Genomic DNA, 19,057 nt, shown 5'->3' on the forward strand with positions numbered 1-19,057 from the left:
GTTCGTTTGTCCCTTTCCGACGTATTGATGTGATAGAAAGAGACAAACGAACTTTATCGGCTTGATAACTTTAGTGAACGTTTATGAATAAGGGGGTAACAGTGCTTTTTACTTTATCTGTAGGTTTTTGTTTAATAGCCCTAACACATGACCGGACCATATCAATGTGAGAGCGAGAAGATTTTTTTCTCCTCTAAAAATAAATAACATAACATCTACCGGTAATATGTTACACCTAGTGACAGATTGCGAATGACACCTACGCACTTGCACAGGCGCCGCCTAGCGGGATAAAATGTCAGTGTGCCTCCTCATTAGATGACGTACAATCAACCAGTTGGAACCCTAGGCCACTCTACAACCATGTCGAAATGACAAGCAGTAAGAGATTTCTTACAATCTGATTTATAACGTCACTATGACACAGTTCTACAGTGGCCTAGGGTTCCAATTGGTTGACTGTACGTAACGTAATGTAAGATTATGTAACGTAAATTAATGTATATTGCACGTAAAAATCTCTTCTGTGGCGTACAGTGTGACGTCTCCTATAAGCTGTATTATATTACAACGCGCGTCTCCGATGTGTCACCTGGGGAGGAATTACATACTTGTCAACGGACCGACGAGTTAGGACCTTAGGACCGAACCACACTAGCGCACTAGCGTCCCACACTGTCGCACTTATGACGCGCGCCTTTTTATTGTCACTCTCCCTCTCGCTAGCTGAGACACGTATATCCTGATACGCTCAAGATTTGTCGTCTTCTTCACCCATATCTGAAAAAGAAACCATATGTTAATAGTGTCCGAGGAGTGTCTATACGGAGGTATATATGTCATTGGTAAGACGGACTCACCGCCTCGTCGGTGATGGCGTGTATGTGTCCGGAGGCGCGCGGCATGTCCCGCCCCTCCACGTACACGCTCTGCCCGCGGTGGAACCACCGCCGCTCGAACAGGAGCTTGCCGTCCTCCACGCGCGTCTCGTGCGACTCGCTGCTCTCTCGCACTGGGGACTCGCCTGAAAACAAAGTTTCATTCATTACTAATAAAGAAAAAGGAGTGGAAGGGTCAGTTGGAAGTGACTAGGCGAACTTTTCTCAACCAAATCGGGGAAATATTGCAAAAAGGCTAGGTCAGAAGTGTGACGCCAATCGGTAAAAAACCGAAATGTAATAATTACGGTCTCTTCGGGCTTTTACCGCCGTTGGTTGGCTAAATCCTAGATTTTACTTCGGATTGGTAATTATTGGGTCATTCATGCGGTCGGTTCTTCAGATTGAGATTTGAGATGGCTCGATGAACGCTGTGGGCTCGATGAATGAAATCTAAGGCTCGCGCCGGACTCGATGCGTCGGTTGCGCGATTTGTCTGTCATGCCTGATGATTGCACTCTATTCCCAGGTTAGTGATCGATCTAGCACGCCTAATAAGGTTTAAAAGATCTCGAATAAGTGATCCAAAGTCGCCAATTGGTCTTTATTATTTATTATTTATTTATTTATTATACTCAGAATTACAAAACATAACTTAAATACAATGCTCCACAAAACTACAATTAGTTTGACAGTGGAGTCGTTTCAGTCTCTTTTATACAGTTTTCTTATTAAATATAGTTAAATATACAAATTAATATATATAACTCCGACGGATCTGCTTTTACCGATAAAACCTAGGTTTTGTCGTACTACGGGCTTTTACAGTAGCAGTAAGAACGTGGTTTTCGCGGCGCAGCGAGCTGCTTGGGGTGCTGGATTAACGATTAACGGACTCTATGAAATTTAACGGAAGTTAACGAATCCGTTAACATTTTTTAAAGTTAACTTAAAAGTTAATCCGTTAATCGAAATGTTAACTTCGTTAATTAACGATTAACGGATTAACGAGTTAATGCCCAGCTATGGTCAGAAGTACTATTAACACTCACAGTTGGAGTTGAGATGTTTTCCAGCGCTGCGAGTGTCTGGGCGGTGAGTGCCGCGCGATGTCGCGCGACTGCAGCTGGAACGTTTGTTGATGCTGACTAGCGACGCCTCATTACTCGCTTCATATCTACTAGTAACACTCACAGTTGGAGTTGAGATGTTTCCTGGGCGGCGTGTGTGGACGGCGCGAATGTCGCGCGACAGTTGGACTGTCAGCGTCGTTGCCGGCTTGCGACGCTGCTCCGTCGTTTTCCTACAGGTTTCATCTCTACTAGTACTCACAGTTGGAGTTGAGATGTTTCCTAGGCTGCGTGTGTAGACGGCGCGAATGTCGCGCGACAGTTGGACTGTCAGAGTCGTTGCCGGCTTGCGACGCTGCTCCGTCGTTTCCCTACAGGTTTCACCTCTACTAGTACTCACAGTTGGAGTTGAGATGTTTCCTAGGCTGCGTGTGTAGACGGCGCGAATGTCGCGCGACAGTTGGACTGTCAGAGTCGTTGCCGGCTTGCGACGCTGCTCCGTCGTTTCCCTACAGGTTTCACCTCTACTAGTACTCACAGTTGGAGTTGAGATGTTTCCTAGGCTGCGTGTGTAGACGGCGCGAATGTCGCGCGACAGTTGGACTGTCAGAGTCGTTGCCGGCTTGCGACGCTGCTCCGTCGTTTCCCTACAGGTTTCATCTCTACTAGTACTCACAGTTGGAGTTGAGATGTTTCCTAGGCTGCGTGTGTCTGGGCGGCGCGGGCGGCGGCGAGTGCCGCGCGATAGTCGCGCGACTCCAGTTGGACCGTGAGCGTCGTTGGCTTGCGTCGCTTCATTACTGGCTGCATATCTACTAGAAACACTCACAGTTGGAGTTGAGATGTTTCCTGGGCTGCGTGTGTCGGGGCGGCGCGGGCGGCGGCGAGTGCCGCGCGATGGCGCGCAGGTCCGCGTCGATGTCGCGCGACTCTAATTGGAAGGTGAGCGTGGTGGTGGGCTTGCGACGCTTCTCGGGCGCCGGCGCGGGCTCGTTCGCGCGCCGCCGCAGGATGCGTTTCATTACTGGTTTCACCTGGGATAATTAAAGCACAATTTTCAGTTTAAATTATTTTTTTTTAATATGTCTCAATCATTTATTTCAGTAAATCTACACAAAAATATTAATTACGCATTAGATTAAACATAAACACACATACACATATCAGTCTTAACATCTAAAATTTCCCTTAAAAACTCAACTATCAAATCAATCTCCCAAATCCCCTGCGGAAGAGTACCCATAATGCTGGCCACATTTCCCCGCTGGATGGCAATGCCAATCTTCTGCCCCAGGAATGAACCAACCCTAGAATCCCTGGTGGTGTCAAGGAGCCTTTTCTTCAAATCCTTGAACACAGTTCGCGCATCCTCAATCTGAATTCAAATTCAATTTTCCATTTTAATTTTCATTGTGAATTTCAAAGAGAATAGAGTATTGTAGAATGTTACTGTCAAAGTAAAATGTGTAATCACAGTGCATAGACTGCCATCTCTTGACACAAGCTTATAACTTTTGAACCTCGGTTTTGGCAATATTATGTGTTAAAATTTCAAATATTTATTTAAACTTTATTGCACAAATAAAACAAAAATGTACAAATGGCGAACTTAATGCCTAATGGCATTCTCTACCAGTCAACCATCGGGCCAAACAGAGACATGTATGTAAAAATGGTGCAAGGAGAAAGAAAAATGACAATGATTTTCTATTTCAACCACTAAAATAGTAATTATGTAGTGCAGCAAATTTCTCTAGCCATATAGAGGGGCAACGCCAGCAGCGTATTAGGCACATTTACCAGAGTAGGTACCATCGGCAACACTGTTAGCCAAGGGTCGGAACCGGTTTATTCGACCCTATCACTCGCATTTTTACCGGTTAAAACCGGTTTATTTCGATTTTACTCCGAACTTTATAAAGAACGCGAACGTTACGAGAACTTTATTTTAACCGAAATAATTCGACGAGCGGCGAAACGTTCCGTCGCCGCGTAAATACCTACGTTCACGCAGCGACTTTTTTTGTTTGGTTAGAACAGTAATTACCTATCAGGCTGTGGAATAAACCGGTTTATTTTGTTCTAAACCGGTTAATCGAACGAAACCTTTATGAAAGCGTTCCCCTAAAAACCGGTTTAAAAATAGCGGTTATTCGAGCGAAAACGAAATTTAAAGGTTTTGCCGCAAGTACATGATAACGGTTAGAAAATTTAACCGGTATCCGAGCCCTACTGCTAGCTGTACATTTTTAATTGTCTACTAATGGTTAGTTAAGGGTGTTGCTTTTAGTACCTATCAACCCCGTTTAATGTGTATAATAATATGTGAATGTGCACTGGAAAACGTCCCACTTTGCTATGTTGAATTTGAGTTTCAATTATTTATTTTCTATTTCGATTTCACATTTAGATATGTTTAATGACATAATGACTGAAAAACACATGTGAAATGGCAATAAAACGGATATAATCTCCTTCATAAGACAATTTGCTTTCCAATTCTGTGTAACTTAGATAATAAATACATTCTATCTATCTATCTAGCCCTTAAAGCGCCCGTCTTCGGATATAGGCCTCCTCTCCATTCCTCCACGCTTGTCGGTCCATTGCCATCCGCGTCCAGTTATCGCCAGCTAGTTAGCAGATGCCATCTCTAAGGGGCAGCTTGCCACGACCGTGGAATAAATAAATAATAATAATAAAAATAAATTTCAACTCAAAACTAAGCAAACTTGTACTATGGGTGCTAAGCGACGATATACTACTTAAATAGATAAATACATACTTATAGAGTCCACGACTCCCATTCAAATTGCCCTTACCGGGATTCATCCAGGACCGCAGCTGTCACTGACTTTTTTCATTCTCTATCATCTTCCGCTTGTCAAAGGCAAAGACGTGGTCATTGAGCAAGCCTGTTCACTCTTGATTTGAAGGCCTGACTGAGCCAGACTGGTTGTCTACATTATCATGAAATAAACTTACAAAACATACCTCTGTAGAGTCCCCATTCAGCTCCATACTGTGTCTTTCATTCTCTATCATCTTCCGCTTGTCTTCAAAATCATTGAGCAAGTTTTCTCGTAACTCTATCTTCTTCTCTTCAAACTCTTTGGCCGATGCCTTCTTCTCAGCTATGTACTCTCTTTCTACTACGTCGTATACATGATCTCTGAAAGATAAATAATAAATATTATTGAACATTATTGAGCCAATAAATAAATAATAAATAAATATCGTTTCGTTTTCTTTTAACCCCTTATTTGCCAAGAGTGGCCCTGAAGCTTTAGTAGTTTCATGTGCTCTGCCTACCCCTTTATGGGATACAGGCGTGATTGTATGTTTGTATGTATGTAATAAATAAATATTATAGGACATTCACAGTCACTCAAGAATGTCACAGTTTCGTTTTCTTTCAACCCCTTATTTGCCAAGAGTGGCACTGAAGCTTTAGTAGTTTCATGTGTTCTGGCTACCCCTTTATGGGATACAGGCGTGATTGTATGTATGTATGTATAGGACATTATTACAGAGACTGACTGCGTCCCATGGTAAGCTCAAGAAGGCTTGTGTTGCGGGTAACTCAGACAACAATATATATACTCGTAATATACAAATACTTATATATATATAGAAAACATCCATGACTCAGAAACAAATATCTGAGCTCATCATTTAAGAGCGCTATGACAAAAAATGGCGATATATTGTAAAATTCGCAATATTCAACGATAAAATTGTACACTTTACCCATACTAAAAGACAGTAAAAGTACTTGTTTCAGTTAGAACATGTTATTAACCGTAGGTTAAACAAAAAACATATGAAAGAAAAAGCTTATTCAATTGGTAATGATTTTTTTTCTGATGCTCGTTTAGGAAAAACCGCGTGAAGCACTGATTTCGGAGCTCTTATTATGTACAATTTGATAAGCTCACTCTCATAAATGCGGTAAATTTAAGTTCCTAATATCTTGTACTTTAGGCCCATTAAACAATATTTATCATTTAATCCTTTGAAATTGAGAAATTGAGAGTAAAACGAACTCAATTTTGTCTTCAAAATACATCGAAACAAGTGATCATTTCTCCGAAAATCTACATGTTATCGAAGTTATTTTAGTATATAAATAATCTGCACAATCTGCTTAAATTTCTGTTATCCAGTTGTCGTTATAATATTTTATAATGATTTTTTGCCAATTTTTTGAAAACTAGCCTTCCTGTCGCTATTTTACCGGCGACGGACGCCTGCGATTTCAGTGCCGCGTCGGAGCTCGTGGGGGTCAGACGTATGTCGCTTCGCTCTCCGAGTTTTCATCGCGAACGTCGAGAATATTTATCGTTGTGTGGGTCGGACACCTTGTTTATACACGGGCTATCCTCGCATTGTGTGTGTGTAAACAGCGACCAACGAATTTGATCCTAGATCCGTAAATATTTGCTTTTGTAATATTTTGTTATGTTTGAATGTTAAAGTATATTACAACGTTATGATGATAAATATGTGAAAATTACAATACGGTCAAGATGATAAGACACATCAAGATGATACTCGGGATCTGATGATGGAGCCAGAAGGTGGTCACCAGTACCAGTGAACCATGTAAGTAAACCACCTCGTGTTTAGGCTCGTTGGGTTCGTCTCAACAAGACCTTTGACAAGAGGTGGTACTCAGGGTCTGATGATGGAGCCAGATGGTGGTCACCAGTACCAATGAACCATATGACTATACCACTTCGTGTTTGGGGTCATTGGGTTCGTCTCAACAATACCTTTGACAGGAGGTGGTACTCAGGGTCTGATGATGGAGCCAGATGGTGGTTACCAGTACCAATGAACCATATGACTAAACCACTTCGTGTATAGGCTCAATGGGATCGTCTCAATAAGATCTTTGACAAGAGGTGGTACTCAGGGTCTGATAATGGAGCCAGATGGTGGTCACCAGTACCGATGAACCATGGAACTAAACCAATTCGTGTTTAGGCTCATTGGAATCGTCTCAATAAGATCTTTGACAAGAGGTGGTACTCAGGGTCTGATGATGGAGACAGATGGTGGTCACCAGTACCAATGAACCATGGAACTGAGCCACTTCGTGTATAGGCTCGTTGGACTCGTCTCAACAAGACCTTTGACAAGAGGTGGTACTCAGGGTCTGATGATGGAGACAGATGGTGGTCACCAGTACCAGTGAACCATGTAAGTAAACCACCTCGTGTTTAGGCTCGTTGGGTTCGTCTCAACAAGACCTTTGACAAGAGGTGGTACTCAGGGTCTGATGATGGAGCCAGATGTTGGTCACCAGTACCAATGAACCATATGACTATACCACTTCGTGTTTGGGGTCATTGGGTTCGTCTCAACAATACCTTTGACAGGAGGTGGTACTCAGGGTCTGATGATGGAGCCAGATGGTGGTCACCAGTACCAATGAACCATATGACTAAACCACTTCATGTATAGGGTCAATGGGATCGTCTCAATAAGATCTTTGACAAGAGGTGGTACTCAGGGTCTGATAATGGAGCCAGATGGTGGTCACCAAAAAATCAACTCGCATATGTGAATAACATAAAAAAACACGAAGTGGTTAGTCATATGGTTCATTGGTATTGGTGACCACCATCTGGCTCCATCATCAGACCCTAAGTACCACCTTTTATCAAAGGTCTTGTTGAGACGAACCCAACGAGCATAAACACGAAGTCGTTTAGTCACATGGTTCATTAGTACCTGGTGACCACCATCTGGCTCCATCATCAGACCCTGAGTACCACCTTGAAGTAATTAGAATTGTATTTGACATATTTTATCATCATATTAATATATACTTTTTCAGTACAGATGGTGTTTTTTTTACGCACTAGTACGAGAAGTGGTTCATTATATAACAGGTCGAAACTTCGGAGGCTCATCTGTACTGAAAAACGTCGTACGATGCACGTGCAAAAGGAAATTCGTAACTCGTGTCGATTTAAAACACTCCCTTCGGTCGTGTTTTAATTTATCGCCACTCGTTTCGAACTTCCTTTTTTACGCACTTGTATCGTAATGTACTATTTCAGTACAGATGGTGTTTTTTTTACGCACTAGTGCGAGGAGTGGTTCATTATATGCCAGGTCGAAACTTCGGAGGGTCATCTGTACTGAAAAACGTCGTACGATACGCGTGCAAAAAGGAAATTCGTAACTCGTGTCGATTTAAAACACTCCCTTCGGTCGTGTTTTAATTTATCGCCACTCGTTTCGAACTTCCTTTTTAGGGTTCCGTAGTCAACTAGGACTAGGAACCCTTATAGTTTCGCCATGTCTGTCTGTCCGTCCGTCCGTCCGTCCGTCCGTCCGCGGATAATCTCAGTAACCGTTAGCACTAGAAAGCTGAAATTTGGTACCAATATGTATATTAATCACGCCAACAAAGTGCAAAAATAAAAAGTGGAAAAAAATGTTTCGTTAGGGCACCCCCCCTACATGTAAAGTGGGGGCTGATATTTTTTTTCATTCCAACCCCAACGTGTGATATATCGTTGGATAGGTATTAAGAAATGAATAAGGGTTTACTAATATCGTTTTTTGATAATATTAACAGTTTCGGAAATAATCGCTCCTAAAGGAAAAAAAAGTGCGTCCCCCCCCCCTCTAACTTTTGAACCATATGTTTAAAAAATATGAAAAAAATCACAAAAGTAGAACTTTATAAATACTTTCTAGGAAAATTGTTTTGAACTCGATAGGTTCAGTAGTTTTTGAGAAAAATACGGAAAACTACGGAACCCTATATATATTCAGAGTAGAATAACAGAGTAGAACGGAACCCTACACTGAGCGTGGCCCGACACGCTCTTGGCCGGTTTTTGTTTACGCACTTGTATCGTAATGTACTATACTCTAATACTTATCATATAACAAAAGCAAATATTTGGGATGGGATCTACTTAAATATAATCATAGTTTATAATTATTACTTTAAATTTTTAAATAAATTTTAACATAATTAATATTATTTTGCGCTATATTCTAGTATTTTCGTACAAAATAATGCTTATTAGAAATCAAAAGTTTATATCGAGATAGTAGATTGTGGTTGTTATCAAAATTCCATAGGAAGTATCAAGATTGTTTTGCCCATTATTGTAGTGCGAGCGAGTGATAAGACGTGCTAGAAAGGGTCGGCATATTGGGCTCGCGCGGCGGGTAAAATACCTAATTTCGCCCGACGCCGAAATGTTATAACGCTCTTAAGAATAACATTCAAGTTAGTGTCAAGTGATTGACGGCACATGTCAAACAAATAACATTAGGAATTGGTAAAGGCTATGACACACGCGTTCAGCAATTATTATTATTATTTTTTTTTTTTTTTTTTTAAGTTATTACTCGATAACCGCAAGAGTCTTAACACGCTAGTTTCTTAGAGAAATTAATTGTATTTGAAGTAATGAATCTTATAATTTTAGAACAGAACGGGACTTAATCGCGTAAACACTTACATTTATATTTGGCCCGACGTTTCGAACATCACATTATGTTCGTGGTCACGGGTAGACTGGCAAAGACTGTAGGCAAAGTGACAACCCTAGCGTAAAAGTGAATAATCAAGAACAAGTGCGGGTAGTTCGAGAAACTCGCGCGGCTAGAAGATGTTGATGCAATTCCTCGTCAGTCTACCCGTGACCACGAACATAATGTGATGTTCGAAACGTCGGGCCAAATATAAATGTAAGTGTTTACGCGATTAAGTCCCGTTTTGTTCTAAAATTACGAGTGCAAATCGTGTTAGTCTAAATCAATATATGTAATGAATCTTCCCTTAAAGTTAACGGAATTTAATAAAAACAGGGTGTATATACAAATCTCCTTCCTTCCTACTGTGCCCTGGTTGTATAACAAAGAAATAGTATATCTTAGGTACTTGTATATCTTGTTAAGCCGAAGCCTCTCATGCAGCTGGTGTTCGAGCCTCTTGACCCGGCGAGTGTACTCCGGGTGAACTCCATCTTCAAGCTGTTGTAGCTGCTTCTTCAGGCTTGCTAACTTGTCTTGGTACATTCTAGAACAATACATATGAAATGTGATGAAAATCTTTATTTGAGGCAACTAATGACCCGTAAATGCCTCAGGGGCCATCCACACTCATGAGACGCATGTCTTGCGGCGCGCAACGGACGTCTCCGCCACGCCGCCCGAATGTCGCGCCACGACGCCTGGAGGCGCGTCTTACGTCCTTCCTATACAAAATATACTGAGGAGACGTTTTTTGAATTACATTCGGGCGGCTTGGCGGAGACGTCCGTTGCGCGCCGCACGACATGCATCTCATGAGTGTGGATGGTCCCTTAGAACTAGCATACATATCATCATGTAGATATAGAAAGTCCAAGGAAGGGGTTCGAGTCAAATGGGCCATAAAAAACAATAATACAAATGCGAACTATGGAGTTGATTTTTTTTATACCACGTCAGTGGCAAAGTGGTATACGACCCGCCTGATGGAAAGCGGTCACCGTAACCTATGGACGCCTGCAACTCAAGGGGTGTCACATGCGCGTTGCCGACCCATTAGAAACTTGAATTAGACATTCATTGTTAACCTTAATTCATTATTTTGATTAAAATTTTAGTAAATAAAAAGAACTAAAAACTAGTAGAGGCTAGAGAAAACTAAATTAAATAATTTTTGTCTGATAAACTTCATGAAAACTTTCATGAAATATGGGGTAGTTTTTTCTTGTCACACATTATCAATAGCTTGATCTAAAATAATTTTAATGATTTTTAACCCCTGACGCAAAAACGATGGGGTGTTATAAGTTTGACGTGTCTGTCTGTGTGTATGTCTGTCTGTCTGTGTGTGTCTGTCTGTGGCATCGTAGCTCTCGAACGGATGAACCGATTTTGATTTAGTTTTTTTTGTCTAAAAAGTTAGTCGGGAGCATTCTTAGCCATGTTTCACGAAAATCGGTCCACTGTGATGCGGTCAGGGGTTTTTTCAAAATTTTTATTTTGTGGTTAGGTTATTATGTTAATTAATGAGCTCTTGTTATTAGTTTTGGGATAGTAACATTTTTGAATTCAGTTCAGTTTCAACAAATTCATGAGTATCACACACACATGTACAAGTAAAACTAATTTGTATGACATTCATATACATGGTTATCCTTGTTGCTCAAGCATTTATTTATACTAAACATACTGATAAGGCACACATGTAGATAAAACATTGCAAGTTGTTAATAAAAACTCACAGTCCAGTTTTTTTTTTTACCTGTATCTTATACCTTTAAGCTATTCTTGTGTATATATTCAGATATCTAGGGAATGACTCTAACAATTTGATTGAAACTAACTTTACATGTAGCAAATTTCAGGGACGAAAAATCTTTCTAGCTATGTATTTTCTCAGAAAAAAAGCACTTTTCAAGTTTTATGTTTTTCAAGCACAGCTTGGCCTCCTAGGTATTCTTATATGATGTGACCAGAATTCCAATTAGCAATTTTTAGTTTGTTTTTTTAGTGCTAGTGATAAAAAGGCAAAATTTATTTGTGCAAGTAGATAGTGTTAGTTATAAGTTATAAGTATGTACTAAATTGCTTTACCCTACCCGGGTCCATGTAACATAGTCATAAGTCCTAGACGTAATGCATGTACATGACTGCAATAAACCAATATGAATATGAACCAATATGAATATATGAAATATTAATAAAAATAACTTACTGCTCTTTGTGCTCCAAAGGTTCATCATTGTTGGGTATGTCTGTCTCACTGGCTTCTTCAGTGTCTGTAATACAATAAGCAAAATTAACAACAAAAATAACACAATCACATGCATCTTAAGGCCCCAGCCTGTTGACCACATTAGTGCCACTGGACCAAGGTGAAAGTGACATCTTTACAGCTACGTTACGTCACAAAACGCAACTAGCAAAAATACGCGGGAACACCAATTTCCTACCCTATCCCAAAGAACCTAACCTAATTACATTTACGTAACTTCTGTTTATAAACAACGTGCACACTCTTGTCACGGCCGAGTCACCGATCCAGATAAAATAGACGTAAAATGACGCCAAAATCACCTGATGACATTGATCGTAAACAAACTATACCTTCGTCACTATCGTCCACTGGTGGCGGTGGTATTGCATCCTCCTGCTCCCTGTATTCGTCCAGGTCGTCGTACCCGTCGTCTTCGAAGTCGTACTCATCGCCCGGGCCCGAATATGGTGATCCTTGGTAAGACATAGTCGAGGCGACGCGTAGAAGTTGCATACAGATTGACTGCGAACACCGTCTCAGAAGAAAACTCTGGACACGCGAACGTAAGATAACAATCCTTGCAACAAATTACAGGTGCCACTTATGTCACTCATATAAAGAAATTACAATAAAATCCACTACGACGAAACAACGAAACTGGAGCAAATTGAAGTTGTTTTACGTCAAACTCGACATCGACAAAAGCATCTTTCGAAATAAGTCGACTAATTTGTATTGACGTATAGATTTGCTCACAACATGTAAAGTGCACTAGAGTAAAGGAATAAACGCTATATACAAGAAAGAAACGGCAATATAACCTTGACAATAAAAGTTGTCTACCTAATTTTGTAGGGTTATACCAGAGACAATTGCACATTGTTTTTTTTTAGGAACGATTCATCGAAAGCATCTTGAATACTGATTCGATTATTGTCCGCGATTCAATTTCTTAAAAGAGAAAACATTTGAAGAAGTTAAGACCTTTGGTTAAGACACAAACCCGGAGTTATCCTTTTATTTTTTACATCAATTTTATGCTTTTGCTGATGAAACATTATAAAATTTAAAAAATTTCAATTAAAATTTAGAATCGACTTGTACCGATCTTCTTAGTAGTTTTGATACCGACTGATACCGACTCAACCGAAAAGTGGGCGGACACTGGTCACTATGGCATGTTTTTTAAAAACTTTATATTTGTCTATTGTTATGATTTGACGTCATGAAGTTGGACGTCATCTTGAATGAAAAATTCTCACTTTATTATTTATATAGCTAAATTAAACACGTTAGAAGACTTGTGTGTATTGTTTCCGTTCATTTGTCGACTAAATTAAACCAGGTGTATAGTGATGCGTGTTTAATTCTGACTCGTGCCGTTAATTGGATGGCAGTGTAACGGTGACGCTCTACGCTTTTGTGTCGGTGATGTAATTTAGGTGGCTTCCTAGTGGCAGGCGCTATAATGGAAGAATCTTCATTTACGATCCCCGCAGACGACAATGGTGATACTGAGCTCGATCCTAGAATACAGGTCAGTGAGTGACTATATAATGTGTCGACTGTAATCGTGTACTTCTGTAACAGCAAACATGAGTGTCAACTTCGTAGATTATTTCGCCAGCGAGCACAATGGATACGATATTTTATATCAAAACATGAAATACGGGCTGATGGCTAGCAAAGAGTTCTCAGACTACCTCAGAGAAAGATCAAATATTGAAGAATCGAATTCGAAATTGCTGTCAAAGCTAGCGAAACAGGCGAACAGCAACTGCGCTCAAGGCACTTTCGCCCCCTTCTGGGGCGTGCTAAAATGCTCTGCTGAGAAACTGTCCAATTTGCATCAGCACATGTTTCAGAAAGTGAGTGAGCTGGTCAAAGATGTGGCAAGGTATGCTGAAGAGCTGAACAAGAAGCATAAAGCGGTGAAAGATTCAGAGTCTAGTACTCTAGAAGTGGTTCTACTTATACAAAACACTAAACAAGCTCTACAGAAAGCAAAGGACTTGTACACAAGCAAGGGGGCGGATCTAGAAAAGCTTCGCAAAGATAATGCTTCTGCTAAAGATATAGAGAAGGCTGAGGTCAAATTTAAAAAGCTTCATGATGACTACAGGCAATTAGTTGAAAAATATAACATAGTGAAACAGGATTTTGAAAAGAAAATGACACAAACATGCAAACATTTTCAAGATGTGGAAGAAGCACATTTAAAACAAATGAAACAGTTTGTGAATGTGTATGCTGACATTATACAGAATAACCATGACCTCATGGGTCAGGTGCATAGAGATTTCAAACATCAATGTCTTGAGTTAACAGTTGAAAAGCTATTAGAACAGTTTATCACTGATAAATACATGGCAATAGAGAAGGCAAACTTAGTAGAGCTGCCAATGTCTTTACCTAAACCAGGTTCAGCTAACAACTCAATATCAGAAGCTGATCAGATATCTACAGTATCTAATGGGTCTCACAAGCCTGCACAACCCCCTAAAGCAGCTAAGAAAGAGAGCCAATCTTTTGCCAGTAAGACCTCTAGAAGGACCACATCTCTATTAAACCTGTTCACACCAAATTTCCAAAGTAAAGATGAACCGACCGGGAGCATTGAAGGTGCCGCCCCTTGCTCTGCCCCGTCTAGCCCCAGTGGAACTCCAGCCACTCCTGTAGCCCCTGATAAAGATGCAGACATGGGCCGCACAACACTCAGAGAGTCCAAATGGTTCCGCAGCAGAAGAACAAAAACAAAACTGAAAAAATCAAAAAAGAAAAACAGTGACATTACTGAAAATTCCAATATGGGTGAAAAGTCTGACTTAGAAGAAAAAAAGAAGAAGTTCCAGCAAAAGATGATCTGATGAACTCTCCTGAGGTAGATGATGAAGGTTACTGCATCAGACCTAAAGATGAGAAAGGTAGCGTTTATTCTTCATCAGATACAGACTCAGAAGAAGAGAGAGAGCAAAAGATACATGTAGAGATCAAACCTATTAGTAATGGTAGTGCTCCTATGTCGGCAAGTGTAGACGAGCTTAGAGCAACTGTTGAAAACATCTCCCTGTACAAAATTGGAACAAATACGAGGCGCAGTTCAAACGCTAACGCAAGCAAAGCCAGCAGTGACTTATTAGACTTGAACTTTTTTCAGAGTCCCTCAGCCAGTAATCCCACCTCTCCCCATGGTGTGTCAAACCCATATGCGCCTTTACAAGCTAACCAATCACAACTCTTAGAGAGCCCTACTCCAGTATCCACAGCAGATGTAGGAGACCTGTTTTCAGAGGTTGGAGAGATGAGCCAAAGTAATATTCGAACATCCACACCTACAATGTCGTCAATCTCACTCCCGCGGCCACCTTCAAGGCGATCAGAGGGAGATTTCCGAACAGCTGGCTCCTCAGGGTCCCGAGGACCGTCACCTCTCACCATAGGCATGGCTGATACAATACCTTTAGCTGTAGCCTTCCATGAGATCATACACTCATATTTCCGAGGTTCAGAAGAGTCTAAATGCCAAGTGAAAATGTCAGGAGACATGATGTTGTCCTTCCCAACTGGCATAGTCGGCGTGTTAGCTAACAACCCCAACCCAGCGAAGCTCTGCTTCAGACTGAAAAACATCCACAGACTAGACAATGTCCTGCCTAATAAACAGCTTATTAGCATCAATGCTATGATGTCAACTCGTGACACAACAGTTGTAGAATTTAACATGCCAGCATTAACTTCTCTGCTTAAACGCCAGTCTGAAAAGAACCCCACAGCTCAATACTTCAATGTTGATATATTGAAATATCAAATACGTCCAAAGGCCGGGGCGGCGTCGTGTCCATATCAACTAGTATCATACTGGAAATGTGAGAAAGAGCATACAGATCTAAAGGTGGATTACAAGTATAATCTCCATGCCATGAGCCCACCTTCTCCTTTGCTAAACGTATCTGTGTGCGTGCCGATGGATGGAGGTGTGACAAATGTTATAGCTATGCCGAATAATACTTGGAACGCGAAAAACGAGCAAGCTCTATGGCGATTTACTGAACTGTCCCAACATTCTGAGGATAGAGGAGTAGGGTCTTTAAGAGCGAGATTTGAGCTGGAGCATGGGCCTTCTACAAAGGCTACGATCTCTGCTCAGTTTAATTGTGAAGGCGCTACACTTTCCGGCATAGAGTTTGAGCTGATAGGCAGCGGCTACAGACTTTCTTTGGTCAAACGCCGCTTTGTCTCTGGCAAATACATTTGTGATAGTGATATTCACTGATTGGTCCAATCCCTTATGAATGTTTGTACATACTTGTATGCGGAGTGCGTAGATTTGACTAAGCTCGTACATGTTCGGTACCTTATAGGATTGTTTCCTGTCCACTTGAAATGATTTCATATAATTTCCTTTTAAATTACTTGTATTATTAAACTACATGTTGTATTAACTTTTATAGTGGTTATTTATGTTATGATTGATAAAATTCTGAGTTAACTAAATTATATTCAGTATGATTAGAGAAGTGCCATTTTTACATTACTTGCTGAATTATGAGACAATAGTAGTTTTACTGCAGGCTTTAAGATGTGTACCTCTTTTTGTTTATTTCTAGTATGCATCACAAAGTTTTGTTAATAATATCTAAGTTTCTTTAGTAATTCCTCTTTAAACCCCAACAAGAATAAAACCAATAATAGATACATTATAAAAACATACTTTTAAAAATAGTTAAAGTTTTAGTTTTATTTACTATGATATCTTAATTTGAACTAAAAAATACTTTCAAAACAATAGTGCTGAATTTTAAGGGGTTTCAGTGGACAACATTATTGATTTTATTGTTAGATGGTAGTTTTGAATTATAATTATAATTTTGTAGGGGCCTAAATGAATGCAATAAATATTATATAGTTATTGATAAATTTGACTAACAATGTGTATTAAGGTCACAGAATTAATAAATAAAATTTATAATTTTCTTTAATTATTCACATATTCTGAGAATTATAGAATAACAGAAATATTGCAAATAATAGAATATCTAAATTTTTCAATATGGCCTTGATTAATCAACTTTGAATTTGATTGAATCTCAGATTTTTTGAAGCATTATACTTTAAGGATTATAATAAGTCAGCATTTAGTTGCCAACCAGTGCATAAATAATTAAATATATTTAACCGTTACTCACATAAATGTTTATTTGGTATTATTTACTCAAGAGTAATCTCATATATTTATGTTTTATATAAAAATCCCATTGTAAATGTATAAGAATATCACATTTACTTAAATTCATGGCCTAATGTTTTGTATTATTCCAATCCATTTAATAATGTTTAGCTAAGTGTTACTTTACCAAAACGGGAAGTGTTCATAAATAATAACAGACTACCTTATCTTATACTATTTATATAAATTTAGATAACTGTACCTTAGTACAAGAGAACCATTCCAATTATTCTAAACATAAATATTTAATTGTTAAGGTTTAACTGTTTTGTATAACAATTATTCTAAACATAAATATTTAATTGTTAAGGTTTAATTTTGTATAACTTATTCGCTCCTTTTTATTTTGGTGCGTTCAAAAATTGGCGTTACATTTGTTTTTTTATTCTCTGGGTAGCTACTCGAAAAAAGTTAAGAACTGTAAACTGAATGCGTATTTTTATATTGTAAAATTTATCGCATGTGTAACTTCTATATACTGTAACTATTTACAATGATTATAATTTGAAAATTAAATGTAATTCTAGCCTTTTCATTGAACTTTTATTTATGGATAAGCGAAACGAAAGAGACAGACTAAGTAAGTATATTTATAAGTATTGTTTTGCTTAGCTGTTAGTGACAGGAAACATTCCTTGAGGTGTTACTGGGCAGTTCTCATACAAACCAAATTGTACATTCATTTATATAAATTACTCTTAGCTTATTATAGTAGTAAGAAAAAGAAATCTGGCGCCAAAATGTAATGAAATAATATTTGACACTTTGTACATACTGCCAACATAACAGACGTAATTTGAGAGAAATATAAATAATGGCCTCTACATACGCTACAGATAATCACATGCGATTTGCGTATTGGATCTAAGGATTAAATCCATTGCTTTACTTAGCCGGCAAATGTCTAGAATCATTCAGCAATCAGCATTTCATGGCTGTACCAACAAAAAAAATGTTGACAGTTTGTACATACCGCCAACATGACGGACATAATTTAAGAAAATATAAATATAGCTTGTTTGCACGAGCTGTCCTATACTCCCATCATGTAAAATACAATCTTATCTATAAGTAGATGTATGATAAAGGTATTGTCTCAGTGATGTCTCGGATGTTTCCCGTCGCTAGTTGTTGCTTGCTGTTGCCTCATAATTGGGAGTACCGTGTGTGGGTGCCTTGTGACTGTCTCAAGTTTTTTAAAACTTCGCAGGTGGAGCTGGAAAAGCTGAATGCTGCCACAGATGAGATCAATAAGCTGGAATTGGAGCTGGATGTGAGTAACTTTTAAATCAATATTAAACCTTATGGCCGCTGTACACATATGGCCAACGGTTCCACCAACCCCCTTGGCCAAGCGTGTAGAGGGCTACTTGGCCGTAAGTTGGCAGTTGGCGCTTGCGCTTGCCGGCCAACCGATTGGTGTCGGTTTTTTGTCCACACATCAAAGGATCTTGGCGCCAATGGCCAACTGCGTTTACACGTTGGCCAGCGTTGCCATATGGGTACGCATCGGTACGCACGGCGTACTATTTTATCGTCGTGTGTACCCGCGTACTCATCAGCCGTTTTGCGTACTATTTTATAGTTTATCAACTGTTACCTACTACTCCTCTTGAAAAGAACAAATCATTTTAACTATTCCGATTAATATTATTTAGGAACGCACCCATACTTCTATAGATTATCTGTACTGTGCATCCAAGTGCGGCAATACACAAATATGACACAAATCAAGTGAAGTTGACGTTAATGACGTTAAAGTATCATCAAATCTAGTCGATTAGTCAAGGCAATATCGAACATGTTCCTTACACCTTACGGTTTGATTTAGTTTGTCTATACGGTGATTATATTATGATTGTATGTGCCATAGGCGGCATAAAGTCGTTTTCTTTTCTTTGGCGGCTTACCGGGCTGCTTGTTTTCTTGAATAATTTGAAAGTGAGTTTTAGTTTCATCGATCAAGAAAGGATCAATTGTAAGTATTAATATAGGTAATTAGGTCGATGTTATCTGCGGAGAAACAAAGAAAATTTTCACCGCGTAACCTAGGTAATATGGATTCATATAGTTTTCACCCCAAGGAAAAGTGGATTTATTGCATTTTTATTACTTA

General features: G+C 39.4%; 3 protein-coding genes and 1 long non-coding RNA gene across 4 annotated transcripts in view; 3 read left to right on the forward strand and 1 right to left on the reverse strand.

Annotated features, from left to right (window-relative positions):
* Window positions 1–478: 478 nt before the first annotated feature.
* LOC125228241 (sin3 histone deacetylase corepressor complex component SDS3) lies at window positions 479–12,447 on the reverse strand. Its single transcript, XM_048132736.1, has 7 exons — window positions 12,065–12,447; window positions 11,673–11,736; window positions 9,867–10,004; window positions 4,943–5,120; window positions 2,778–2,982; window positions 861–1,024; window positions 479–780 (listed from the first exon to the last, which is right to left on the reverse strand). The coding sequence occupies exons 1-7, from the start codon at window positions 12,225–12,227 to the stop codon at window positions 685–687; spliced, it is 1,008 nt and encodes a 335-aa protein (XP_047988693.1). The 5' UTR covers window positions 12,228–12,447; the 3' UTR covers window positions 479–684.
* A 498-nt stretch (window positions 12,448–12,945) lies between these two features.
* Window positions 12,946–19,057, forward strand: part of LOC125227923 (SH3 domain-binding protein 5 homolog) — a 38,475-nt gene continuing 32,363 nt past the window's right edge. Inside the window, 2 exon segments of the mRNA XM_048132328.1 lie at window positions 12,946–13,251; window positions 18,152–18,214. Of these exon segments, the coding sequence (XP_047988285.1) occupies window positions 13,183–13,251; window positions 18,152–18,214 (132 nt within the window). The 5' untranslated portion in view covers window positions 12,946–13,182.
* Window positions 13,245–17,103, forward strand: LOC125227922 (F-BAR domain only protein 2). Its single transcript, XM_048132327.1, is given in 2 exon segments — window positions 13,245–14,572; window positions 14,575–17,103. Coding segments are annotated over 2 exon segments (2,676 nt in total). The 5' UTR covers window positions 13,245–13,309; the 3' UTR covers window positions 15,988–17,103.
* On the forward strand, window positions 17,120–17,472 carry LOC125227924. Its single transcript, XR_007177242.1, has 2 exons — window positions 17,120–17,198; window positions 17,252–17,472. It is a non-coding gene; the product is annotated as an uncharacterized LOC125227924 (long non-coding RNA).

This window comes from Leguminivora glycinivorella, chromosome 7, assembly GCF_023078275.1.
Source record: "Leguminivora glycinivorella isolate SPB_JAAS2020 chromosome 7, LegGlyc_1.1, whole genome shotgun sequence".
In the NCBI taxonomy this organism is placed as follows: domain Eukaryota; kingdom Metazoa; phylum Arthropoda; class Insecta; order Lepidoptera; family Tortricidae; genus Leguminivora; species Leguminivora glycinivorella.

Bases quoted from the DNA above. Each gene is read 5' to 3' on its own strand.
- LOC125228241 (XM_048132736.1), bottom strand. From the start codon at position 12,227: ATGCAACTTCTACGCGTCGCCTCGACTATGTCTTACCAAGGATCACCA. The intron at 10,005-11,672 runs GTAAGTTATTTT...GTATTGTTCTAG, and splicing joins CCTTTGGAGCACAAAGAGCA to AATGTACCAAGACAAGTTAG. The intron at 2,983-4,942 runs GTATGTTTTGTA...TAATTATCCCAG, and splicing joins TGAATGGGGACTCTACAGAG to GTGAAACCAGTAATGAAACG.